Genomic DNA, 26,281 nt, shown 5'->3' on the forward strand with positions numbered 1-26,281 from the left:
TATTCAATTCCATTCCATATTTTCTCTATTCTATTCAATTCCATTCCATATTTTCTCTATTCTATTCAATTCCTTTCCATATTTTCTCTATTCTATTCAATTCCATTCCATATTTTCTCTATTCTATTCAATTCCATTCCATATTTTCTCTATTCTATTCAATTCCTTTCCATATTTTCTCTATTCTATTCAATTCCTTTCCATATTTTCTCTATTCTATTCAATTCCATTCCATATTTTCTCTATTCTATTCAATTCCATTCCATATTTTCGCTATTCTATTCTATTCCATTCCATATTTTCGCTATTCTATTCTATTCCTTTCCATATTTTCGCTATTCTATTCTATTCCATTCCACATTTTCTCTATTCTATTCAATTCCATTCCATATTTTCTCTATTCTATTCTATTCCTTTCCATATTTTCGCTATTCTATTCTATTCCATTCCATATTTTCTCTATTCTATTCAATTCCATTCCATATTTTCTCTATTCTATTCTATTCCATTCCATATTTTCTCTATTCTATTCAATTCCATTCCATATTTTCTCTATTCTATTCAATTCCTTTCCATATTTTCTCTATTCTATTCTATTCCATTCCATATTTTCTCTATTCTATTCAATTCCATTCCATATTTTCTCTATTCTATTCAATTCCATTCCATATTTTCTCTATTCTATTCAATTCCATTCCATATTTTCGCTATTCTATTCTATTCCATTCCATATTTTCTCTATTCTATTCTATTCCATTCCATATTTTCTCTATTCTATTCAATTCCATTCCATATTTTCTCTATTCTATTCAATTCCATTCCATATTTTCTCTATTCTATTCAATTCCATTCCATATTTTCGCTATTCTATTCAATTCCATTCCATATTTTCTCTATTCTATTCAATTCCTTTCCATATTTTCTCTATTCTATTCTATTCCTTTCCATATTTTCGCTATTCTATTCTATTCCTTTCCATATTTTCGCTATTCTATTCTATTCCATTCCATATTTTCTCTATTCTATTCTATTCCATTCCATATTTTCTCTATTCTATTCAATTCCATTCCATATTTTCTCTATTCTATTCAATTCCTTTCCATATTTTCTCTATTCTATTCAATTCCATTCCATATTTTCTCTATTCTATTCAATTCCTTTCCATATTTTCGCTATTCTATTCTATTCCATTCCATATTTTCTCTATTCTATTCTATTCCTCTTCCAGCTGTCAGAACCGAAGAAGCTTCCTGGATGAGAAGGGAAACGTCTTCAAGGAAAAACAAAGAGACTCCAGTTGCCATTCCAGAAAAGTGTCTGTCCGGTCTCTTCTTAAAAAAACTTTAAAGAATTCCGGCGATCCACTTGCTGAAAGGAGATTTCAAAAGAGCAGAATTGATGGATCAGTTAATTAATTTTGCATGGATCCCCCTGCCCCCCCCCAAAAAAAAAGGCTTTAAGAAAAAAAACGGGCGCTGCGTTGATTGGTCCATGCAAGGAAGTGATCCTTACAGGACAGCCTCTCCGCCAGTTGTAAAGTTATTCATTATTTAGTTATCAAATTTATCGCGGTCTCAGTAAGCAGAATTGATGGATCAGTTAATTAATTTTGCATGGGTGGAAAAAAAAGGCTTTAAGGAAAAAAAAACGAGCTGCATTGATTGGTCCATGCCAGGAAGTGATCCTTACAGGACAGGCAAAGGGTTGATTTTCCGCCAGTTGTAAGGTTATTGATTATTTAGTTATCAAATTTGTGCGCCGTCCAGCTCACGGTCTCAGTAAGCAGTTTACAAATTTAAAAATAATAATAAATCCCCACCAAATCCACAGCGTTGCAGCTGATCCAACCAGGTTCATTCGGTTGGTAGATTAAAAAGTGGTGGGGGTTTTTTTTTGGGGGGGGGTAAGGAGAGGAAGCCTTGCTTCCCTGAAGGGATTTTAATTTTTTCTCTGACGCGAGAAGAAAACGGGTCCTGAATTTGGGGGAGGGGGGCATTAAAAAAAAATGTACGTGTGAGTCAGCCTTCCTGCGCTGGCAGCATTTGCGCGCTCTTCTCTTGCGGACTCCCGATCTGCACGTTTGAACGTTGAGAAAAAATCTTTTCAATCCTTCCAGCGGCCCTGGCTAAATAAAGGGCTGCCGGGGGTCCAGGCCGATATCGTGGCTTGGCTTTCCTCGGTCTGCCCTCCTCCGGCGGCCAGGGGTCCCTGCTGCTCTCTGAGCTGGTTGGTTTTCTTGCAGACGTTCCACGGCCCAACCTCACTTCTAGCACACAGATGAAGTAACCCAGTTGGGGGATGAAACGTCTGCCAGAAAAGAAGCCAAGCTCAGGGACCCCACCAGGGACCCCCACAATCCTCCTCCCTCTTCTAGCACTGATGATGTTCCCTAGTTGGGTCACGAAACGTCTGCAAGGAGACCAGTCAAGCTCAGAGACCACTAAGGACCCCACAGTCGTTGTCCTCCTCCTCCTCTTCTTCTTGTTCTTCTTCTTCTCCTCCTCTTCTTCTTCTTCTCCTCCTCTTCTTCTTCTCCTCCTCCTTCTTCTTCTTCTTCTTCTTCTCTTCCTCTTCTTCTTCTCCTCCTCTTCTTCTTCTTCTCCTCCTCCTCTTCTTCTCCTCTTCTTCTTCTCCTCCTCTTCTTCTTCTTCTTCTTCTTCTTCTCCTCTTCCTCTTCTTCTTCTTCTCCTCCTCCTTCTTCCCCCCTCCTCTCCTCCTTCCTCTCTCCATTCTGCAAACCCACCCACCCCCTTCTAGCACTGATGATGTTCCCTAGTTGGGTCACGAAACGTCTGCAAGAAAACCAGTCAAGCTCAGAGACCACTAAGGACCCCACAGTCGTTGTCCTCCTCCTCCTCTTCTTCTTGTTCTTCTTCTTGTTGTTTTCTACTTCCTCCTCCTCCTCTTCCTCTTCCCCCCTCCTCTCCTCCTTCCTCTCTCCATTCTGCAAACCCACCCACCCCCTTCTAGCATTGATGATGTTTCCTAGTTGGGTCACGAAACGTCTGCAAGAAAACAACCCAGCTGAGAGAGCACCAAGGACCCCACAGTCCTTCTCCTCCTTCTTCTTCTCCTCCTCCTCTTCTCCTTCTCCTCCTCTTCTTCTTCTCCTCCTCTTCTCCTCCTCCTCTTCTTCTTCTTCTCCTCTTCCTCTTCTTCTTCTTCTCCTCCTCCTCCTTCTTCCCCCCTCCTCTCCTCCTTCCTCTCTCCATTCTGCAAACCCACCCACCCCCTTCTAGCATTGATGATGTTCCCTAGTTGGGTCACGAAACGTCTGCAAGAAAACAACCCAGCTGAGAGAGCACCAAGGACCCCACAGTCCTTCTCCTCCTTCTTCTTCTCCTCCTCCTCTTCTTCTCCTTCTCCTCCTTCTCCTCCTCTTCTCCTTCTTCTTCTCCTCTTCCTCTTCTTCTTCTTCTCCTCTTCTTCTTCTCCTCTTCTTCTCCTCCTCCTCTTCTTCTTCTTCTCCTCTTCTTCTTCTTCTCCTCCTCTTCTTCTTCTTCTCCTCCTCTTCTTCTTCTTCTCCTCCTCCTCCTCTTCTTCTTCTTCTTCTTCTTCTCTTCCTCTTCTTCTTCTCCTCCTCCTCCTTCTTCCCCCCTCCTCTCCTCCTTCCTCTCTCCATTCTGCAAACCCACCCACCCCCTTCTAGCATTGATGATGTTCCCTAGTTGGGTCACGAAACGTCTGCAAGAAAACAACCCAGCTGAGAGAGCACCAAGGACCCCACAGTCCTTCTCCTCCTTCTTCTTCTCCTCCTCCTCTTCTTCTCCTTCTCCTCCTTCTCCTCCTCTTCTCCTTCTTCTCCTCTTCCTCTTCTTCTTCTTCTCCTCTTCTTCTTCTCCTCTTCTTCTCCTCCTCCTCTTCTTCTTCTTCTTCTTCTCCTCTTCCTCTTCTTCTTCTTCTCCTCCTCTTCTTCTTCTTCTCCTCCTCTTCTTCTTCTTCTCCTCCTCCTCTTCTTCTTCTTCTCCTCTTCCTCTTCTTCTTCTTCTCCTCCTCCTTCTTCCCCCCTCCTCTCCTCCTTCCTCTCTCCATTCTGCAAACCCACCCACCCCCTTCTAGCATTGATGATGTTCCCTAGTTGGGTCACAAAAGGTCTGCAAGAAAATAACCCAGCTTAGAGAGCACCAAGGACCCCACAGTCCTCCTCCTCCCTCTTCTCTCCTCCCTCCATTCTGCAAGCTCCCCCCCCCCCCACTGATGACATTCCCTAGTTGGGTCAGGAGAGCACCAGGCACAGACACACACACACACACCAACAGACAGACACACACACACACACTTCACCCCTGAGGTACAAATCTTTCCCTCTATTGATCCTCCAGACGTGTCGGATCGCACGTCCCATTCTCCGGCCACAGGCTGTAGCAGCTGGGAACGATGGAGCTTCTCCTCCGACACATCTGGAAGTCAATTGGCCGGGAGAAACTGCCTTAAAAGTGCCCGGTGACTCCCCGTTTGTGTTGGGCAAGTTGCTCAGAGCCGGGAGAAACGGACCGGCTGGGTCTCCAGGCTGCCCCTCTGTGGAGGGTGAGCTTGACCTGACTGATGCCCGCCTGCCTTTTCCTCCCTGTTAGGAGGGGCTGCTGAGCGACGAGGCGATAGGAGACCTCCGGGAAACGACCTTCACCCTGGAGGACCCCACCCAGGTGACCTGCGGGGACACCTTCTTCGCACCTCCCGTCACACCAGCAACGGTACAAAGAGGCTGTCGGGGTGGGGTAAATGAATTGGGGAGGGGGCTCTGAGCTTTCACGGGGGGGAGGCGAGGGGGCTGTGGCTTGGGGGGAAGCAAAGAGAGGCCGTTGTTTAGCAAGCCAATTGGGGATCTTTTATTTTTTTTTTTTTTAAAAAAAAGGCAGTCCTTGCCTTACGATGTTTCGTTTAGTGACCGAAGTTACAACGGCATTGGAAAAAAGGGACTCAGGACCGTTGTTTACACTTCAAACAACCGACGCAACGTCCCCGGGGGTCACACGGTCAAAACCCAGAGGCTTGGCAACTGGCGTGTACTCAACGACGGTTGCAGCGTGCCGGGGGAGGGGGGGGAATCGTGCGATTGGCGACCTTCTCACAAGCAAAAGTCTATGGGGGAATCCGGACTCGCTTAACAGCCTTGCGACTAGCTTAAACAGCTGGAGTGATTCGCTTAACGGCGTTGGCACAAGGAAGCTGGCAAAAATGGGCCCTTAGCGTCCGTCTGGCTTAGCGGTGGGAAACGGGCTCGACGGGGGTCGTAAGCCGTGAGGACTCCCTGTAGGAAGGAGGGGGGGGGCGGGAGGAACGTTGACGTGCGAGCGGAATGGGATGCATCGATGGTGCCGGTAAGCTGAGCAGCCAATCCTCGACTTAAGACGCAGGTTTTGAGCTGCCCGGGAAGACAGTGGTTGAAGAGGGTCACGGGCGATTTTACAAGCTTCTTTTTTCATCACAGTGTGGTAAAGCGAGTGGCTGTAGTCGTTGAGCGAATCGGTTGGTCCTTAACTGAATCCGTTGATCTGCAATTCCCCCTTGACTTGCGTCAGCTCACGTTGTCTTTTTCTTTCTCGCTCCCTCCTTTTCTCCCTTTCCCTCTCCCTCCCTCTCCTCCCCATTCCCCTCCCTCCTTCCTTTCCTTCACTTTCCCCCTCTCCTTCCCTCTCCCCATCCCTTCCCTCCCTCCGTCTTCCCCTCCCTCTCCTTTCTTCCCTCCCTCCTACTTCCCTCTCCCCCCTCCCTTTCACTCCTTCCTTCCCCTCCTTCCCTTTCTTCCCTCCCTCCCTTTCACTCTCCTTCCCTCCTTTACTTCCCTCTCCCTTTCACTCTCCTTCCTTCCCTTCCCCTCCCTCCCTTTCCTTCCCTCTTCCCCCTCTACCTCTTTCTTCCCTCTCTCCTTCCCTCCCCCTTTACTTCCCTCTCCCCCTCCCTTCTTCCCCCCTTTCCCTCTCCTCCCCCTCCCTCCCTTTCCTTCCCTCTTCCCCTCCCTCTCCTTTCTTCCTTCCCTCCCTTCCTCTCCCTTTACTTCCCTCTCCCCCCCTCCCACCAGGCCCAGGAAGACACCCTAAAGCCCGAATCTTTGGCAGCCCCCCAGAACGGCGCCCCGTCCTCCTTCCCGCCCCCGGGACCCTCGGAAGGCGCCATAGCCCCGCTGCCCACTCTGAAGAGGCATCGGAAGCGGCTTCTGAGCAACACCAGTCGGCTCTTCTCCGGCTGCACCCCGATCAAAGAGGGGCTGGCGGAGGGGAACGAGAAGTGAGCAGCCCGGCCACCTCCCTTCCCACTTTTAACGTGTAAATATTCCCTTTTCAGGTGTATAGATTAATAAATAAAGGCTTGCAACCCAGAAGGGGCGGCTTCTTTGACTGGCTTCCACCAGCTCCAGGCAAAGTTAAGGCTTTTGGAGGGGGGAGGGCAGAAAGACACACACACACACACACACAAACACACGAAGTGGCTCTGCAAAAGCAAGGAATCAAAACTCAAAACAGCCTCTCCCAATGGGGAACCCCGCTAACTGCTCTCCGGGCCGGCGATTGTCTCAGGGTCCCCATTGATCGAGTGTGTGTGTGTGTGGGGGGTGTCCACACTGACCTGGCTGGGCTCTTGGGTGGTCCCTTAAGGCAACTCTTAAGACTTGTGGACTTCATGTCCCAGAATTCCCCAGCCAGCCATACCTGGTTTTTTTTTGTTTGTTTCTCCTATTCCCTTAAAGCGGGCGAGATTGGAGAGGAAGGGATTATAAGAGTAAGCGGGGGCCACAATGAGTATACTGGCTGGGGAATTCTGGGAGTTGAAGTCCACAAGTCATCAAAGGGCCAGGTTGGAAGACCCCTGCATAAGTGACATCTTGGCCCAGAGCCAGGCTGTGGAAGTTGTGTGTGTGTGTTTGTGCACAAAGCTGCATTTGTGAAAGCGGTGTGCACGCGTGGAAAACCATCCCCATCCCGCCACCTCCTCCGGGGATCCACCCAGCTGGAAAAGTTGGAGACCGCTGCTCTCTAGGGCACAGCCAAATGCCATTGGGTGGGTGGATTATTTTGGGGGGGGGCGGCGGCTTTGCACTGGCCCCACTGAGGGTCTAACCAAGATTGCACAACACACACACACACACACAGAGAAGCAAATCCTTCCAGCCTTAAGCCCACACACACACACACAAAAAAACACCAAATCAGTCCCAGCTCTTCTGGGGGGGGGAGGAAAAAAACCCAAACATCTCCGTTGCATTATTCCTCGGGGGGGGGGGGAAATGTTTAATTTAGAACAGAGCTCTCAAAGAAATAGAAATTGTGCTGTTCGCAGCAGTGACCTACAAAAGAACGGGGAAAGGGGGGGGGGACACATGTTTTGCAGCCAGGCCTAAGTTGACAATCCTTGCAAGCAACAGTAAGGCCTTGTCCTCTTCGGGGGGGGGGGGGGGGATGCAACGCCAAATGTTCTGTCCTTTTCAGAAAACAAAGCACCAAACGAGGGGGGGGACACGACTTCCTCTCCTTTGTCAGTCTGGTCTCAGCCAGAAATGATGGATGACTTAACACACAAACGCACAGGAGATAGTGGAGGGGGCTTTCTGCCACATGGGGGGGGGGGGACTTCAAACGACAAAAAACGAAACTGCGATTTTGCCTGAACCCAGCAGCTCCGTAGTCAAATTTCCTCCCCTTCCAAGCAAGATGGAAGACAGATAAATGCAGTTTTATCTTCCTAGCTAAAACCACAGCACAGCACTGTCTTTTTTACAAGGGGGATGGGGGGGGGCTTCAGTTCCTCCTCCTTGGAGAGCCCACAACACACACACACACACACACACCTCTCCTGCCTGCAAACAGCTCAGGGTCCCTGGAGCGTAATTTTTGGGGAAAAGGATGGCCAAAGGACCCAACAACGCCAAGGTGGACCTTTTTAAATTTGGGGTGTGTCCCAGGTTGAAAATGCATCTCTGTTGGCCAGGCCTGGTTTGGCACAAGATTTTGGAAGGAGCGCGTTTTGGGGGGGGGGGTGCTGAGTGTGGGGGCGAAAGCTGGTCCCCCCCACGGGAGCTCATAAGGCGTCGTAATCCTCCTCTTCCTCGTGCTTGCGCTTCAAGACGTTGGGCATCTCGCCCACGGTGCTCTGGGAGGAGACCATGTTGGTGGTGATGAGGATGTTCTTGGAGCCGATCAGCGAAGGGTTGATCAGGACGTTCTGGACGGTGGGGGTGGTGGGGGCGACTGGGGAGAGAGAGAGAGAGAGAGAGGGAAAGCAAGGATCAAGCAGACGCACACAAAACACGAGATGGAGGTTTTTTATATATATAGTTGACTCGGCCTTCAGTCCTTCCTAGGTCGGTAAAACGAGGACCCAGATTGTTGGGGGCAAGAGGCTGATTCTGTAAACCACTTAGAGAGGACTGCAAGGCATTGTGAAGTGGTATATAAGTCTATTGCTACTGGTATATAAGTGGTATATAAGTGGTACATAAGTCTATTGCTACTGCCCTTCCTCCCTCCCTCCCTCCCTCCCTCCCTTCCTTCCTTCCCAGGTCGGTAAAATTAGGACCCAGATTGTTGGAGGCAAGAGGCTGATTCTGTAAACCACTTAGAGAGGACTGCAAGGCATTGTGAAGTGGTATATAAGTCTATTGCTTCCTTCCTTCCTTCCTTCCTTCCTTCCTTCCTTCCTTCCTTCCTTCCTTCCTTCCTTCGTAAAATGAGGACCCAGATTGTTGGAAGCAAGAGGCTGATTCTGTAATCCACTTAGAGAGGACTGCAAGGCATTGTGAAGTGGTATATAAGTCTATTGCTACTGGTATATAAGTGGTATATAAGTGGTACATAAGTCTATTGCTACTGCCCTTCCTCCCTCCCTCCCTCCCTCCCTCCCTTCCTTCCTTCCCAGGTCGGTAAAATTAGGACCCAGATTGTTGGAGGCAAGAGGCTGATTCTGTAAACCACTTAGAGAGGACTGCAAGGCATTGTGAAGTGGTATATAAGTCTATTGCTTCCTTCCTTCCTTCCTTCCTTCCTTCCTTCGTAAAATGAGGACCCAGATTGTTGGAAGCAAGAGGCTGATTCTGTAATCCACTTAGAGAGGGCTGCAAGGCATTGTGAAGTGGTATATAAGTCTATTGCTACTGGTATATAAGTGGTACATAAGTCTATTGCTACTGCCCTTCCTTCCTCCCTCCCTCCCTTCCTTCCTTCCTTCCCAGGTCGGTAAAATTAGGACCCAGATTGTTGGAGGCAAGAGGCTGATTCTGTAAACCACTTAGAGAGGACTGCAAGGCATTGTGAAGTGGTATATAAGTCTATTGCTACTGCCCTTCCTTCCTTCCTTCCTTCCTTCCTTCCTTCCTTCCTTCCTTCCTTCCTTCCTTCCTTCCTTCGTAAAATGAGGACCCAGATTGTTGGAGGCAAGAGGCTGATTCTGTAAACCACTTAGAGAGGACTGCAAGGCATTGTGAAGTGGTATATAAGTCTATTGCTTCCTTCCTTCCTTCCTTCCTTCCTTCCTTCCTTCCTTCCTTCGTAAAATGAGGACCCAGATTGTTGGAAGCAAGAGGCTGATTCTGTAATCCACTTAGAGAGGGCTGCAAGGCATTGTGAAGTGGTATATAAGTCTATTGCTACTGGTATATAAGTGGTACATAAGTCTATTGCTACTGCCCTTCCTTCCTCCCTCCCTCCCTTCCTTCCTTCCTTCCCAGGTCGGTAAAATTAGGACCCAGATTGTTGGAGGCAAGAGGCTGATTCTGTAAACCACTTAGAGAGGACTGCAAGGCATTGTGAAGTGGTATATAAGTCTATTGCTACTGCCCTTCCTTCCTTCCTTCCTTCCTTCCTTCCTTCCTTCCTTCCTTCCTTCCTTCCTTCGTAAAATGAGGACCCAGATTGTTGGGGGCAAGAGGCTGATTCTGTAAACCACTTAAGGCTCCAAGGCATTGTGAAGTGGTATATAAGTCTATTGCTACTGCCCGCCCTTCCTTCCTTCCTTCCTTCCTTCCTTCCTTCCTTCCTTCCTTCCTTCCTTCCTTCCTTCGTAAAATGAGGACCCAGATTGTTGGGGGCAAGAGGCTGATTCTGTAAACCACTTAGGGCTCCAAGGCATTGTGAAGTGGTATATAAGTCTATTGCTACTGCCCTTCCTCCCTTCTCGTTCGTTCGTTTCCTTCCTGCCTTTCCTTCCCAGGTCGGTAAAACGAGGACTCAGATCCTCGACTTCTGCTCACCGAGTGGCTTATGACCAGGATTCGACAGCTGGGCCCTTTCCACGTTCACTCGTTCCAAATTTGGGCCCTTGGCAAGACGGATACATTTAAACAGCCATTTGCACTGTCGAGGGGACCACATGACCTCATTTTACGATGGTTTTGCTGTAAACTAGCACCAATTTCCCGTTTTCGGCAAAACCACGCCCAGAGCAAACCACTGGCTCCCTTAATGACCACAGCAACCGCTTTACAACCGCCAAGTTTGCTTAAGAACGACCGCAAAAAAAAAAGAGGTAATATTGGATTGGGTGTGCGAACCAATTTATTTTACAACCATGAGGACTAGAAGACCTCCACGCTCCCTTCCAAGTCTATTCTGATTGATCGATGACATGTAACCCTAATGGGAGGCCGTGCTGCAGTTGTGTGTTGAGGACCACCTGTACACTCTTAAGTAACACACCCCACGTGGACCATGGCAGACAGAGCTAAACCACTTTTTCTGGGATTGTACAAGATACGAAAACTGCTTTTCTCAACCTTGACGGCTTGAAGAAGGCTGGACAGCCGTGATGGCTGGGGAATTCTGGGCGTTGAAGTCCAGCCCTCTTCAAGCTGACGGGATGAGAGCCTGGATTTAAAAGACAGCTTTTATGTTTTGGTTCGGTCTGAGCAGAGCTGACGTGAACCCCTTTATTTCTTTCGTAGATCCAGGATTACGAGGTTCCTGTGCTTCTCCCAGAATGTCTCCACCCACTTTCTTTCCCGGATAAAGTAATGCAAACAAAAAAAAAAAATCTCCATCCCTCTTATAATGGGCTCCAGGTTGATTCAGATCAAAATTACTATTAAAGGACTCCATAAGAAAATGGAAACGCCCTAGGACTAAGCAAAAAATAATAATAACACGTTGTTCAATAAGCACAAATGAATTGTAAGGATAGAAAAACTAATAAAATACGTGAAAAGAAAAGGAAGAGAACAAAAGAAAAAAAAGAAGGGAAGGGAAGAGAAGAGAAGAGAAGAGAAGAGAAGAGAAGAGAAGAGAAGAGAAGAAGAGAAGAAAAAAATTGAAATAAAATAAAATCATAAAATAAAAATAAAAATAAAATAATAAAATAAAATAAAACAAAATAATATAAAATAAAATATTTTTTTAAATAAAATAAAATATAAAATTAAAATAAAATAAATAAAATAAAAATAAAATAAAATAAAATCATAAAATAAAATAAAATAAAAAATAAATAAATAAAACAAAATAATATAAAATAAAATAAAATAAAAAATAAAATAATAAAAGTAAAATAAATAAAATAAATAAAATAAAATAAAAAATAAATAAAAATAAAATAAAATAATATAAAATAATAAAAAAATAAAAAAATAAAATAATATAAAATAGTAAATAAAATAAATAAAATAAAATAAAAATAAATAAATAAAATAAATAAAACAAAATAACATAAAATAATAAAATAAAAATAAAATAAAAATAAAATAAAAAATAGAATAAAATAAAAAAGTAAAATAAATAAAATAAATAAATAAAATAAAATAAAAAATAAATTAAATAAATAAAACAAAATAATATAAAATAATAAAATAAAATAAAAAATACCCTTAAGGTGTTTCCTATGTTTTCTCTCGAGGAGAACCAAAGGAAGGCAGAAGTGAGAGAACCATTTCAAGCTCAGGACAGGGTCACGGGGGGGGGGGGGGGGGTGTCCACCCCACCGCCTTCTCCCTTCTTCTCCCAGCCCCCCCTCCTCAAAATAACACTCAAAACCCCCTCACCTGATTTTACAGATGTTTGAGAGGTGGGGATCTGGACGGTAAACCTCTGTCCGGTTAGCGAGACGGGAGCCCCGACCTTGGCCGAAACGGACACCGCCTGTGCCGAAGAGGGTCCTGCAAATGGGGAAAAAAACAACCATACGAGGGGGGGGGGCAGGTCAGACCGGAACGGCAGCAAAGGAGAGCCAAGAAGACACCCACCCACCCACCCCATCGCTGGCAAACACAGGACTCCAGGCTCCATAAGGCTGAGAAAAATCCAGCCTCCCCAGCCAAGCCCCTCCCCACCAACCCAATCAGCTTGCTTGCTCACCTGCTGGTTTTATCTATTTAGTACACTTCGGTGGGTTAATTGTGTATATTCTTTATTAGGTCGATTTACTTTTTTTTTCCAATTTCAATTTCAATTTCAACCTGCCTCCAGAAGCGCTGAATTGCTCCAACGCTGGAAGTTTTTAAGAAGAGACTGGATAGCCATTTGTCTGAAATGGGCCTATACCACGGGTCGGCAACCTCGGCTCTTTTATGACTCATGGACTTCAACTCCCAGAATTCCTGAGTCAGCTATGCTGACTCAGGAATTCTGGGAGTTGAAGTCCATGAGTCATAAAAGAGCCGAGGTTGCCTACCCCTGGCCTATACCATACCATACCAATCAATCAATCAGAATAGAGCTGGAAGGGACCTTGGAGGTCCTCTAGTCCAACCCCCCCCCCCCCGCTCGAGCAGGAGAGTAAACCAGACGAAGAGAAAAACTGGCGGAAGCTGGACGCTCGACAGGCACAAGAGGCAAGCAAGACACCACAACAGTTTTCTGCTCTTCTTCTTCCGAAGTGGGTTGTTGTTGTCTTTTTTTGTCTGTGTGTATATTTGTTTTGTAAAACTCCTGGTGGTCTCCCATCCCGGTATTAAAAGATCCAAGCCGGCTAGATCAGCCAAGCTTGGCAAGGTGTTGCTGCCACCTGGTGAAGCACCATGGAATAGCCACATATAAAAAGACAAGGGCTCTGAGGAAGGGAAAGGGAGTAGAGAAAAGGAACAGCTGGAAAGCCAGGAGCAGACGGCCCCCCCTTCTCCCCCCCTCAAAAAAATGGAGGGGCGACTTACCTAAGGTGGGTGTGCTAGGTCGGCTGCTGACGGCGCCAACACTCAGCCGGGGCACGGTGATCCTCCCAGCAGACGACGAGACCTGGGGGGAAAAATCAGAACCAAGAGTCGGTCGAAATTGCAAAACCTCGAATTACAACAGTTCATTTATTGACCATTTGACATTGCAACAGCTCCGGAAAAAAGGGACCTAGGATTGTTTTTCACATTTACGACCGTTTTGGCGTTCCCGCATGGGTCCTGAGATCAAAATTCAGACTCTGGGGCAAAATGACTCGTAGTTATGACAATCGCAGCATCCCGATGTGTGTGTGTGTGTGTGTGTGACGTGATCGATCCCCCTTTAACTTCACAACTTCAGGGATTCGCTTAACAAGGGAGGTGGCGGGGAAGGTCGCAAAATGGGGCAAAATTCACTGAACGTCTCGCTTGGCGACAAAAAAAAAGTTGGGCTCCATTGTGGTCGTAAGACGAGGACCAGCTTATTTAAAAGGAAGACAAGGCATAAATATGGAGGCTTGTTTTTGCAGGAGGATGGAAAGCTGAGGATGGGCTGACCACTTTGTTTCCCCTGTTTTGGTGTTTCTTCCTCAATTGTGCTCAACTGCGGTCGTAAGTCAAGGACTACCTACCATGTTTCCCCAAAAATAAGACCGGGTCTTCTTTTTTTGCCTCCAAAAGAGGCAACAGGTCCTATTTTCAGGGTAGGCCTTAGCTCACCTCCAGCAGTGACAGCTCCACCCAACTGGTCCACTTTTTCTGGAACTGAAGTTCTGCAGCTGTATTTGGGTCTGCGTCTTGCAGTCAGGCCTTTCCAGAAGGCCTAAGCAGCCGAGTACCGAGCTAGGGATTGAACCGATAGCTCAGTTCTTGACAGCAGAGGCCTTCCGAAAAGCCGCGTGACTGAGAAATGCAGGCCTGGCTGCAGAAGAGGCCTCAGAAGTGGGCCAGCGAGGAGAGGTCTGGCCGCATCTCCACACCCCTGCTCCCGCCCTAGCTTGAATTTTGGGTGTGCACCTCACCCCAAAACTAGGGCTTATTTTTGGGGTAGGGCTTATATTAGGCCCACCCCCCAAAAATCAAGCTAGGGCTTGTTGTTGGTATAGGCCTTACTTTTGGGGAAACTGTATATTTTGAGAAGCTTCGACCACAAAAGAAGGAAAAGCAGAGAGAGGCTGTGCAGCATAAGGCCGGGCTAGCCTGTCCTCCTGGCCAGAGGCCTCATTCTGCACCCCTATTTTCTATGGGTTCACCCTGCGAATCCGGGATGAAGAATATAGAGCACAAAAGGCAAACCGGCAGGTTATATTATTGTTGTTGTTGTTAGAATTAGAATGAGAATTATTAGAATAACAAAACAAAACAACAAAACAACAACAATAATAAATTTGGAAGGGACCTTGGAGGTCATCTAGTCCAACCCCCTGCTCAGACAGGAAACCCGCCTAGACCATTTCAGACAAATGGCTGTCCAGGCTCTTCTTAAAAACTTCCAGTGTTGGAGCATTCACCACTTAATTAATGGTTAATCCCAACAGTAATTAAGATCTCCCCACTCGACATTCACACATCCCTTCCGAGCTCAAGGGACTTCGGGTCAGGATCTGAAGAAAACGCTAACGCAGCTTTCCTTAAGCAGGGCCCCGCCAGACTCATGTCCATTTTCCCAGTCTGGAGGATGATGGGAATTGAAGTCCATCCGACGTGGAGCCCGCCAGGCTGGGAAAATTCCCTCTCAAGAATACAAATTGTGTAAAAAGCTTCTCTGGGAAGTTGGTTTAAATCTGTGTCGTCGTTTTCTTTTTCAAGCGCGGCCACTTTTTAAGATGCGCGGACTTCAACTCCCAGAATTCCCCCAGCCAGAATGCTGGCCTAAATGATTAAACCAAGAAGCTATAAACAGGGGGACGGGCCATGATTCTAAACGCTAGCTTTTTAAGGACATTTTCCACCCCACAGAAGGAAACGCCGTTCATGAGGTAAATCTGGATTTCTGCCAGCCACACAAAAAGGGTCCATTTTAGTAAATGCCCTTACCTTTTTCTGCAAAGACTTCAGCCTATAATTTGGAGCCGTCAGGCAGTATCGGTCTGGAGGCAATCTTGGTCCCGAGTAGGGTTTAATCAAAGGCAACGGGGTTTGGTTTTTCTGCCTTGCAATGTCCAGCAAAAACTGTGGGACACAGAGACAAGAGAACAATAAGGTTGAAAGGAACCTGGGAGGTCCTCTAGTCCAACCCCCTGCTCAGGCAGGAGACCTGGCCTAGACCATTTCAGACAAATGGCTGTCCAGTCTCTTCTTAAAGGCCTCCAGCTTTGGAGCAACCACAGCTTCTGCAGGCAAGCCCTTCCATTGATTGATTGTCCTCACTGTCAGAAAATGATCAATAAGTTGCTTCTCTCCTTGATGAGTTTCCATCCGTTGCTTCTTCTCCTGCCTTCAGGTACTCTGGAGGATAGCTTGACTCCCGCTTCTTTGGGGCAGCCCCTGAGATATTGGAACACTGCTATCATGTCACCCCTAGTCCTTCTCTTCATTAAACTGGACCTACCCAATTCCAGCAACCATTCTTTGTATGTTTTAGCCTCTAATCATCTTGGTTGCTCTTCTCTGCACTTTCTAGAGTCTCAACGTCTTTTTTTATATCGTGGTGACCAAAACTGGATGCCATATTCCAGGTGTGGCCTTACCAAGGCATTGTAAAGTGGTATTAACACTTCACATGATCTTGACTCTATCCCTCTGTTGATGGAGCCTAGGACTGCGTTGGCCTTTTTGGCTGCTGCCGCCACACACGGCTGGCTCATATTTAATTTGTGATCTACTAGCTACTACTAGGACTTTTCACTGAAAATTAGGATCCAATTCCCAACGTTCCCTTTGGAAGCAGTACGTCCCTTTCCTATCCAATTACAGCCTGGGATCTGGGATCCATCCCAAGCTAGCTTGTCTGCTTCTGCCTAGTTCAGGGGTCTTCAAACTTGGCCCTTTGATGACTTGTGGACTTCAACTCCCAGAATTCCTCAGTCAGGCACTCTGGCCAAAGAATTCTGGGAGTTGAAGTCCACAAGTCATCAAAGGGCGAAGTTTGAAGACCCCTGCTTGTGAACTTCAACTCCCAGAATTCCTCAGCCAGGCACGCTGGCTGAGGAATTCTGGGAGTTGAAGTCCAGAAGTCATCAAAGGGCCAAGTTTGAAGACCCCTGGCCTAGTTGCTTCTCCACAGCCAGTCTACCACTAAAAAAGTATTTACGCGTAGTCCTCAATTTACCACCAGCCGCTTAACTGACCGTTCAAGATTACAACAGGTTCCCCCAAAAGGTACTTATGACCCGGTTCCAAAGTTCTGAGGGTTGACTGGGCCTCGTGGTCAGATAACCACATTTTGGGTGATCAGCAACTCCGGCTCACATTTATGGCGTTTGCAGTGTCCCATAGCCACACAATTGTGACTTATGGCATTTTTTCCCCCAAAAAGAAACAAACAACAAAGGTTACTTCCGGTTTTTGGCAAAAATGCCCTACAGGAAACAAGGGCGTTGCTTAACAACTATCAATTCGCTTAAAGACCGCCGCCAAAAAAAAAAAGGTTCCTAAAGATCAGGTTGGTGGTCCACTTTATGACAATCCCGACTTATGACTGCATGGGGCAGGCTCTATTCTGGTCATAAACTGAGGACTGCCTGTAGGGTGCCGGGTTCATGGGGCCAAGGTCCTTCTGAGGCTTTCTCGGAAGCTCTGCTTGCAGTTCCCTCCTTCCCAAAATCCCAAAGATGCTTTTTTTCAGGAGGTAACTGGACTTTCGTTGTTTTTCTCTGAAGACTTTTCGCTTCTCATCCCAGAAGCTTCCTCAGGTTCTGACTTGGATGGTGGGGAATGGAAGGATTTATACTCCTTGCAGACAGCTGGTCATTTTCATTCTTTTAGAGGACTGTTGAGGCCACTTGCAGTTTTTTTTCCTGTCCTCAGGCTCACCTGAGTGGTACAAACAGGTGTGGAGCCTTCTTGGAACTACTGAATGGGCTGTGTTGTCCTCTTCTGTCCAAAATGTGGACTTTGCTGACAGAGAGGACCGCTGCTTTGAAAGAGGGGTCAAAGAGGCTGTCTAGGTCAAAACTGAACAGCCCTCCCTCAACAGAGGGGGAAGGGCACGGCACCATCAATCTCCAGTCTACAACACGGCCCTTTCAGCAGTTCCAAGAAGGCTCCACACCCGTTTGCACCACTCAGGTGATCCTGAGGTCACAGATAAACCTCCAAGTGGCCTCAACGGCTCTCCAAAAGAATGCAAATGACCAGCTGTCTGCAAGGAGTATAAATCCTTCCGTTCCCCACCATCCAGTCAGAGCTGAAGACGTTTCTTGGCTGAGAAGCAAAACGTCTTCAAAGAAAAACGAGAAATTCCAGTTGCCTCGTGAAAAAAGGCACCTTTGCCATAACTATGACCTGGATGACTGAGAATCTCCATAGACACGCCTTCCCCAAAACAGTAATTCCATGTCCCCAGCCTAAGGCAAGAGTGGAATGAAAAAGATTTGAAAAGCATACGTCTCTGGGCGGTGGAGAAGTGAACGACTGGTCTGTCCGGCACTGGATGGCCAACCTCACGTCATCCGCATCGACGCTTGACTTTTTGGCATGGCTGGAATAAATTTTCGCGTCTTCCAGGATCGTCGTCACGTATCCTTTTTCCGGGAAACAAAAAAAAGCAGATGAAAAAGGGAGACGGCAGAGATTCGCCACTATCACAAACAGTTAAGGATTCCCATAAATCGAGTCACTATAATTTCAGTGGCATTTGTAGGGCTGCTCTAGGAATGAAAGGAAGAATGAAAGGAAGAAAGAAAGAAAGAAAGAAAGAAAGAAAGAAAGAAAGAAAGAAAGAAAGAAAGAAAGAAAGAAAGAAAGAAAGAAAGAAAGAAAGAAAGAAAGAAAGAAAGAAAAAGAGAGGGAGGAAGGGAGGAAGGGAGGAAGAAAGAAAGAAAGAAAGAAAGAAAGAAAGAAAGAAAGAAAGAAAGAAAGAAAGAAAAAGAGAGGGAGGAAGGGAGAAAGAAAAAAAGAAAGAAAGAAAGAGAGAAAGAAAGAAAGAAAGAAAGAAAGAAAGAAAGAAAGAAAGAAAGAAAGAAAGAAAGAAAGAAGGAAGGAAGGAAAGGAAAGGAAAAAAATGAACAAAAGCAGTGTAAACGGAACAGAAGTAAAATAACAGAATAAAATAAACAATGCCAAAGGAACACAAGGAGGATACAGTCCTCGGCAGCCATTTGTTTAGTGACTGTTCAATGTTACAACGGCACTGAGAAACAGATCAGGCCCCTTCTGGAAAACTCATCGTGTCCCACAAGGAAAGGTTTTCGCAGAGGCCGCTTCTCTAGAAAGGCTATAATAGCATTGAAATGTTGGTCTCCCCGGCACTCCTACCGCCTCTTTTTATTTTGTGGTAGAAAGTCCGGGCACCCTAGTTTATTTGGGATTATTTAGGGCATCTAAGCTCAAGCTGCTCAAGGAGACAGACTCCGCTCCGATGTTTTTGAAAGGGAATCCGTTATTGTGGGTTCTGCCTCCACGGGAAAGAGTGACCAACCAGGGCGGTGTACGAACACGCAGAGGCGACCCCGGGGTCACTTACTGTATGCGAATTCCAACATCTGATTTATAACCCGCGGTTCATACTCGGAAATTCCCGTATCTTTTAGGATCTGGGCCATCACCTGCGCAACAGAACGAAGTAGTCAGGCACTGCACAGCAACAACGGCGACGCAAACAGACTTTTGACCAGTTCCTTTTCCTAACGTTTCTTGGCCTCTGAAAAGGTAAAGGTTCCCCCGCACATGCGTGCTAGTCGTTTCCGACTCTAGGGGCCGGTGCTCATCTCCGTTTCAAAGCCGAAGAGCCAGCGCTTGTCCGAGGACGTCTCTGTGGTCATGTGGCCGGCATGACTAGACGCCAAAGGTGCACGGAACGCTGTTGCCTTCCCACCGGAGTGGTCCCTATTTTTCTACTTGCATTTTTACGTGCTTTCGAACTGCTAGGTTAGCAGAAGCTGGGACGCATAACAGGCGCTCGCTCTGTTACGCGGCACTCGGGATTCAACCCGCCAAACTGCCGACCTTCTGATCAAAAAGCTCAGCGTCCTAACCCACTGAGCCACACCGCGTCCCTTCTGAAGACTAAACCGAGTTTGAAAGCTTCTCTCTAGATTTTCTTCTCTACTCCTTTCTTCTTCCTGCCGCCGAATACTTTAGATCTCTGACCCTCCTTTTCCATTTGTCCAGTTTTGGTACGTTGCTCGTGGCTGGAGTGCTTGAAAGAAGCCGGCTCTGCTTGAGCCACCTTGGACAATCGGTCAGGAAAAGGGAGAGGGCAGATCTTCCAAGGGGCACCTGGTCTGAATCAGGCCCCCGAGGGCTTGAAAGCTTAAAAGGTGTTTCTTTAAAGCCCATCCTCGGACTGGCAACCATCCTGTACACCTGAAACCTGCCTCCCTCGGGTTGCAGTCAGAGGGTGCAAAGGGGTGAGCAGCAGCCCCTTAGAAAGAGGGAGGAAAGGACAACCCAGCAGCCACAGTGGAGGGAGGGAGGGAGGGAAGACGGAAGGATGTAGAAGGAAAGAAGGAAGAGCAATAGAAGGAAAGGAGGGACGGAGGGAGGAAGGAAAGAAAACACGGCAGGGAGGAAGGAAGGACAATAGAAGGGAGGGAGAAATGAAAGTAAGGGAAGAAAGAAGGAGGTAGAAGAAAATAAGGGAGATGGATGGGAGGGAGAGAGAGAAGGAATGTAAAGGATGAAAGGAAGGAAGGAATGGGAAGGAAGGAAGGAAGGAAGGAAGGAAGGAAGGAAGGAAGGAAGGGAGGGAGGGAGGGAGGTAAAGGGAGGGAGGGAGGAAGAAGGAAGGAAGGAAAAGGAAGGAAGCAAGCAAGCAAGCAAAGAAGAAGGAAGGAAGGAATGTGAAGGAAGGAAGCAAAGAAGAAGGAAGGAGAAGGAAGGAAGGAAGGAAGCAAGCTAAGAGGAAGGAAGGAAGGAATGTAAAGGAAGGAAGGAAGGAATGTGAAGGAAGGAAGAAAGCAAAGAAGGAAGAAGGAAGGAAGCAAGCAAGCAAAGAGCAAGGAAGGAAGGAATGTGAAGGAAGGAAGGAAGCAAAGAAGAAGGAAGGAAGGAGAAGGAAGGAAGGAAGGGAGGTAAAGAGAGGGAGGGAGGGAGGGAAGGAAGGAAGGAGAAGGAAGGAAGGAAGGAAGGAGGAAGGGAGGTAAAGAAAGGAAGGTAAAGGAAGGAAGGAAGGAATGTGAAGGAAGGAAGGAAGCAAAGAAGGAAGAAGGAAGGAAGGAAGCAAGCAAGCAAAGAGCAAGGAAGGAAGGAATGTGAAGGAAGGAAGGAAGCAAAGAAGAAGGAAGGAAGGAGAAGGAAGGAAGGAAGGAGGAAGGGAGGTAGGTAAAGAAAGGAAGGAAGGAAGGAAGGAATGTGAAGGAAGGAAGGAAGCAAAGAAGAAGGAAGGAAGGAGAAGGAAGGAAGGAAGGGAGGTAAAGAGAGGGAGGGAGGGAGGGAAGGAAGGAAGGAGAAGGAAGGAAGGAAGGAAGGAGGAAGGGAGGTAAAGAAAGGAAGGTAAAGGAAGGAAGGAAGGAATGTGAAGGAAGGAAGGAAGCAAAGAAGGAAGAAGGAAGGAAGGAGAAGGAAGGAAGGAAGGAGGAAGGGAGGTAGGTAAAGAAAGGAAGGAAGGAAGGAAGGAAGGAATGTGAAGGAAGGAAGGAAGCAAAGAAGAAGGAAGGAAGGAGAAGGAAGGAAGGAAGGGAGGTAAAGAGAGGGAGGGAGGGAGGAAGGAAGGAAGGAGAAGGAAGGAAGGAAGGAAGGAGGAAGGGAGGTAAAGAAAGGAAGGTAAAGGAAGGAAGGAAGGAATGTGAAGGAAGGAAGGAAGCAAAGAAGAAGGAAGAAAGGAGAAGGAAGGAAGGAGGAAGGGAGGTAAAGAAAGGAAGGTAAAGGAAGGAAGGAAGGAATGTGAAGGAAGGAAGAAAGCAATGAAGGAAGAAGGAAGGAAGGAGAAGGAAGGAAGGAAGGAGGAAGGGAGGGAGGTAAAGAAAGGAAGGAAGGAAGGAAGGAATGTGAAGGAAGGAAGCAAAGAAGAAGGAAGGAAGGAGAAGGAAGGAAGGAAGGGAGGTAAAGAGAGGGAGGGAGGGAGGGAAGGAAGGAAGGAAGGAGAAGGAAGGAAGGAAGGAAGGAGGAAGGGAGGTAAAGAAAGGAAGGTAAAGGAAGGAAGGAAGGAATGTGAAGGAAGGAAGGAAGCAAAGAAGAAGGAAGAAAGGAGAAGGAAGGAAGGAGGAAGGGAGGTAAAGAAAGGAAGGTAAAGGAAGGAAGGAAGGAATGTGAAGGAAGGAAGAAAGCAAAGAAGGAAGAAGGAAGGAAGGAAGCAAGCAAGCAAAGAGCAAGGAAGGAAGGAATGTGAAGGAAGGAAGGAAGCAAAGAAGAAGGAAGGAAGGAGAAGGAAGGAAGGAAGGAGGAAGGGAGGGAGGGAGGTAAAGAAAGGAAGGAAGGAAGGAATGTGAAGGAAGGAAGGAAGCAAAGAAGAAGGAAGGAAGGAGAAGGAAGGAAGGAAGGGAGGTAAAGAGAGGGAGGGAGGGAGGGAAGGAAGGAAGGAGAAGGAAGGAAGGAAGGAAGGAGGAAGGGAGGTAAAGAAAGGAAGGTAAAGGAAGGAAGGAAGGAATGTGAAGGAAGGAAGAAAGCAAAGAAGGAAGAAGGAAGGAAGGAAGCAAGCAAGCAAAGAGCAAGGAAGGAAGGAATGTGAAGGAAGGAAGGAAGCAAAGAAGAAGGAAGGAAGGAGAAGGAAGGAAGGAAGGAGGAAGGGAGGGAGGTAAAGAAAGGAAGGAAGGAAGGAATGTGAAGGAAGGAAGGAAGCAAAGAAGAAGGAAGGAAGGAGAAGGAAGGAAGGAAGGGAGGTAAAGAGAGGGAGGGAGGGAGGGAAGGAAGGAAGGAGAAGGAAGGAAGGAAGGAAGGAGGAAGGGAGGTAAAGAAAGGAAGGTAAAGGAAGGAAGGAAGGAATGTGAAGGAAGGAAGGAAGCAAAGAAGAAGGAAGAAAGGAGAAGGAAGGAAGGAGGAAGGGAGGTAAAGAAAGGAAGGTAAAGGAAGGAAGGAAGGAATGTGAAGGAAGGAAGAAAGCAAAGAAGGAAGAAGGAAGGAAGCAAGCAAGCAAGCAAAGAGCAAGGAAGGAAGGAATGTGAAGGAAGGAAGGAAGCAAAGAAGAAGGAAGGAAGGAGAAGGAAGGAAGGAAGGAGGAAGGGAGGTAGGTAAAGAAAGGAAGGAAGGAAGGAAGGAATGTGAAGGAAGGAAGGAAGCAAAGAAGAAGGAAGGAAGGTGAAGGAAGGAAGGAAGGGAGGTAAAGAGAGGGAGGGAGGGAAGGAAGGAAGGAGAAGGAAGGAAGGAAGGAAGGAGGAAGGGAGGTAAAGGAAGGAAGGTAAAGGAAGGAAGGAAGGAATGTGAAGGAAGGAAGAAAGCAAAGAAGGAAGAAGGAAGGAAGCAAGCAAGCAAGCAAAGAGCAAGGAAGGAAGGAATGTGAAGGAAGGAAGGAAGCAAAGAAGAAGGAAGGAAGGAGAAGGAAGGAAGGAAGGAGGAAGGGAGGTAGGTAAAGAAAGGAAGGAAGGAAGGAAGGAATGTGAAGGAAGGAAGGAAGCAAAGAAGAAGGAAGGAAGGTGAAGGAAGGAAGGAAGGGAGGTAAAGAGAGGGAGGGAGGGAAGGAAGGAAGGAGAAGGAAGGAAGGAAGGAAGGAGGAAGGGAGGTAAAGGAAGGAAGGTAAAGGAAGGAAGGAAGGAATGTGAAGGAAGGAAGAAAGCAAAGAAGGAAGAAGGAAGGAAGCAAGCAAGCAAAGAGCAAGGAAGGAAGGAATGTGAAGGAAGGAAGGAAGCAAAGAAGAAGGAAGGAAGGAGAAGGAAGGAAGGAAGGAGGAAGGGAGGGAGGTAAAGAAAGGAAGGAAAGGAAGGAAGGAAGGAATGTGAAGGAAGGAAGGAAGCAAAGAAGAAGGAAGGAAGGAGAAGGAAGGAAGGAAGGGAGGTAAAGAGAGGGAGGGAGGGAGGGAAGGAAGGAAGGAGAAGGAAGGAAGGAAGGAAGGAGGAAGGGAGGTAAAGAAAGGAAGGTAAAGGAAGGAAGGAAGGAATGTGAAGGAAGGAAGCAAAGAAGGAAGAAGGAAGGAAGGAAGCAAGCAAGCAAAGAGCAAGGAAGGAAGGAATGTGAAGGAAGGAAGGAAGCAAAGAAGAAGGAAGGAAGGAGAAGGAAGGAAGGAAGGAGGAAGGGAGGGAGGTAAAGAAAGGAAGGAAAGGAAGGAAGGAAGGAATGTGAAGGAAGGAAGGAAGCAAAGAAGAAGGAAGGAAGGAGAAGGAAGGAAGGAAGGGAGGTAAAGAGAGGGAGGGAGGGAGGGAAGGAAGGAAGGAGAAGGAAGGAAGGAAGGAAGGAGGAAGGGAGGTAAAGAAAGGAAGGTAAAGGAAGGAAGGAAGGAATGTGAAGGAAGGAAGAAAGCAAAGAAGGAAGAAGGAAGGAAGGAAGCAAGCAAGCAAAGAGCAAGGAAGGAAGGAATGTGAAGGAAGGAAGGAAGCAAAGAAGAAGGAAGGAAGGAGAAGGAAGGAAGGAAGGAGGAAGGGAGGGAGGTAAAGAAAGGAAGGAAGGAAGGAATGTGAAGGAAGGAAGGAAGCAAAGAAGAAGGAAGGAAGGAGAAGGAAGGAAGGAAGGGAGGTAAAGAGAGGGAGGGAGGGAGGGAAGGAAGGAAGGAGAAGGAAGGAAGGAAGGAAGGAGGAAGGGAGGTAAAGAAAGGAAGGTAAAGGAAGGAAGGAAGGAATGTGAAGGAAGGAAGGAAGCAAAGAAGAAGGAAGAAAGGAGAAGGAAGGAAGGAGGAAGGGAGGTAAAGAAAGGAAGGTAAAGGAAGGAAGGAAGGAATGTGAAGGAAGGAAGAAAGCAAAGAAGGAAGAAGGAAGGAAGCAAGCAAGCAAGCAAAGAGCAAGGAAGGAAGGAATGTGAAGGAAGGAAGGAAGCAAAGAAGAAGGAAGGAAGGAGAAGGAAGGAAGGAAGGAGGAAGGGAGGTAGGTAAAGAAAGGAAGGAAGGAAGGAAGGAATGTGAAGGAAGGAAGGAAGCAAAGAAGAAGGAAGGAAGGTGAAGGAAGGAAGGAAGGGAGGTAAAGAGAGGGAGGGAGGGAAGGAAGGAAGGAGAAGGAAGGAAGGAAGGAAGGAGGAAGGGAGGTAAAGGAAGGAAGGTAAAGGAAGGAAGGAAGGAATGTGAAGGAAGGAAGAAAGCAAAGAAGGAAGAAGGAAGGAAGCAAGCAAGCAAGCAAAGAGCAAGGAAGGAAGGAATGTGAAGGAAGGAAGGAAGCAAAGAAGAAGGAAGGAAGGAGAAGGAAGGAAGGAAGGAGGAAGGGAGGTAGGTAAAGAAAGGAAGGAAGGAAGGAAGGAATGTGAAGGAAGGAAGGAAGCAAAGAAGAAGGAAGGAAGGTGAAGGAAGGAAGGAAGGGAGGTAAAGAGAGGGAGGGAGGGAAGGAAGGAAGGAGAAGGAAGGAAGGAAGGAAGGAGGAAGGGAGGTAAAGGAAGGAAGGTAAAGGAAGGAAGGAAGGAATGTGAAGGAAGGAAGAAAGCAAAGAAGGAAGAAGGAAGGAAGCAAGCAAGCAAAGAGCAAGGAAGGAAGGAATGTGAAGGAAGGAAGGAAGCAAAGAAGAAGGAAGGAAGGAGAAGGAAGGAAGGAGGAAGGGAGGGAGGTAAAGAAAGGAAGGAAAGGAAGGAAGGAAGGAATGTGAAGGAAGGAAGGAAGCAAAGAAGAAGGAAGGAAGGAGAAGGAAGGAAGGAAGGGAGGTAAAGAGAGGGAGGGAGGGAGGGAAGGAAGGAAGGAGAAGGAAGGAAGGAAGGAAGGAGGAAGGGAGGTAAAGAAAGGAAGGTAAAGGAAGGAAGGAAGGAATGTGAAGGAAGGAAGGAAGCAAAGAAGGAAGAAGGAAGGAAGGAAGCAAGCAAGCAAAGAGCAAGGAAGGAAGGAATGTGAAGGAAGGAAGGAAGCAAAGAAGAAGGAAGGAAGGAAGGAGGAAGGGAGGGAGGTAAAGAAAGGAAGGAAAGGAAGGAAGGAAGGAAGGAATGTGAAGGAAGGAAGGGAGGGAGGGAGGAAGGAGGCAGAGTAAATCAGGAAACCAACTGGACTTCCTCTCTCCTTTTCCCACCGCCGAGACCGCCTTCCCAAGCAGGGGGAGACGCAGCAGAGAGACCCCCGCGCCCCACCCACCCCTGAGCGGACTACAAAGCCCATCGCCAGCGCCGAGGAGGCAGAGGCGGAGAGGGGCGGCGCTGCTTCTCCCCCTCCCGGCTTCTCCCCGGCCCCACCTGGGCGTCCTTCGGGGCGCTCTTGGGCGACGCCATTTTCCCCGCTTCCATGGCGGCTCCGGGCTGCCTCCGCCGAGGAGGGGGAGGACGGAGCATGCGCGGCCGCGCCCACACCGGAAGCGCCGGGGCGCGTGCGCAGTCGCGGAACTGAAGCCGGCTTTCCTTCCCTTTTTATGCCTCCCTGCTTGGAGCGGAGCCTGGGAAGCTAGGTCTTTCCCTGCTTTCCTGCCACGCGTCTCCCGTCAGGGGCACCGGCCGCTCCGGCTGACACGATGGGAGTTGTAGTCCGACGTTGTCGCTCCTTCAACCCTGCGGGGACAAACTGAGTAGACGACGAATCAAAATGCAGAAAAACAAAAACATGTTGCATTGGCCGGGAATCGAACCCGGGCCTCCCGCGTGGCAGGCGAGAATTCTACCACTGAACCACCAATGCGCCGTTGAGAGAAGCTATTGCGACACTTCCTATAGACTTTCTTGCTGCCTGCTTGAAAGCCAATTGCAAGTTAGTCCTCAACTTATGACTGCAATTGTGCCCGGAAAACCAAATAAAAACAATAATAGTAGCAGCGGCAACAACAGTAGTAATAATGTTGGAAGGGACCTTAGAGGTCATCTAGTCCAACCCCTTGCTCAGGCAGGAGACCCTATACCCTATATCACCTGGTCCTTGCAATTACAACTCTCACAGCATTCCCCACCCCACCCCACCCCCATGGTCACCAAATCAAAATTCAGGTTTGTGGCAATCAGTATTTACAACACGTGATCGCCATTTGCAACCTTCCCACTTTCTGACAAGCAATGGGTGAAGCTTAATGACCCCATGATGCACATAAGATCAGCAGCAGTTAGCTTAAGCACCATGACAACAAAGAAAATATAGCA

General features: G+C 47.5%; 2 protein-coding genes across 2 annotated transcripts in view; one reads left to right on the forward strand and one right to left on the reverse strand.

Moving 5' to 3' along the window:
• Positions 1-6,312, forward strand: part of LOC308676168 (chromosome-associated kinesin KIF4-like) — a 45,411-nt gene extending 39,099 nt beyond the window's left edge. The window contains exons 29-30 of the mRNA XM_081341921.1: positions 4,575-4,694; positions 6,023-6,312. Coding sequence (XP_081198047.1) covers positions 4,575-4,694; positions 6,023-6,232 — 330 coding nt within the window. The 3' untranslated portion in view covers positions 6,233-6,312. The remainder of the gene's footprint in view (positions 1-4,574; positions 4,695-6,022) is intronic.
• Positions 6,313-7,976: 1,664 nt separating this feature from the next.
• Positions 7,977-25,485, reverse strand: LOC308676863 (transcription initiation factor TFIID subunit 9-like). The gene is made up of 7 exons (XM_081342900.1): positions 25,394-25,485; positions 18,696-18,777; positions 17,618-17,754; positions 15,107-15,241; positions 13,070-13,151; positions 11,963-12,076; positions 7,977-8,186 (listed from the first exon to the last, which is right to left on the reverse strand). The coding sequence occupies exons 1-7, from the start codon at positions 25,442-25,444 to the stop codon at positions 8,017-8,019; spliced, it is 771 nt and encodes a 256-aa protein (XP_081199026.1). The 5' UTR covers positions 25,445-25,485; the 3' UTR covers positions 7,977-8,016.
• Between the last annotated feature and the right edge of the window lie 796 nt (positions 25,486-26,281).

This window comes from Vipera berus (assembly GCF_964194415.1).
Source record: "Vipera berus genome assembly, chromosome: W".
NCBI lineage: Eukaryota > Metazoa > Chordata > Lepidosauria > Squamata > Viperidae > Vipera > Vipera berus.

Coding starts and splice junctions, on each gene's coding strand:
- LOC308676863 (XM_081342900.1), bottom strand. CDS start 25,444: ATGGAAGCGGGGAAAATGGCGTCGCCCAAGAGCGCCCCGAAGGACGCC. Junction 18,778..25,393: donor GCGCCCCGAAGGACGCCCAG/GTGGGGCCGGGG, acceptor TCTGTTGCGCAG/GTGATGGCCCAGATCCTAAA. Junction 13,152..15,106: donor TGAAGTCTTTGCAGAAAAAG/GTAAGGGCATTT, acceptor TTTTCCCCCCAG/GTCTCGTCGTCTGCTGGGAG.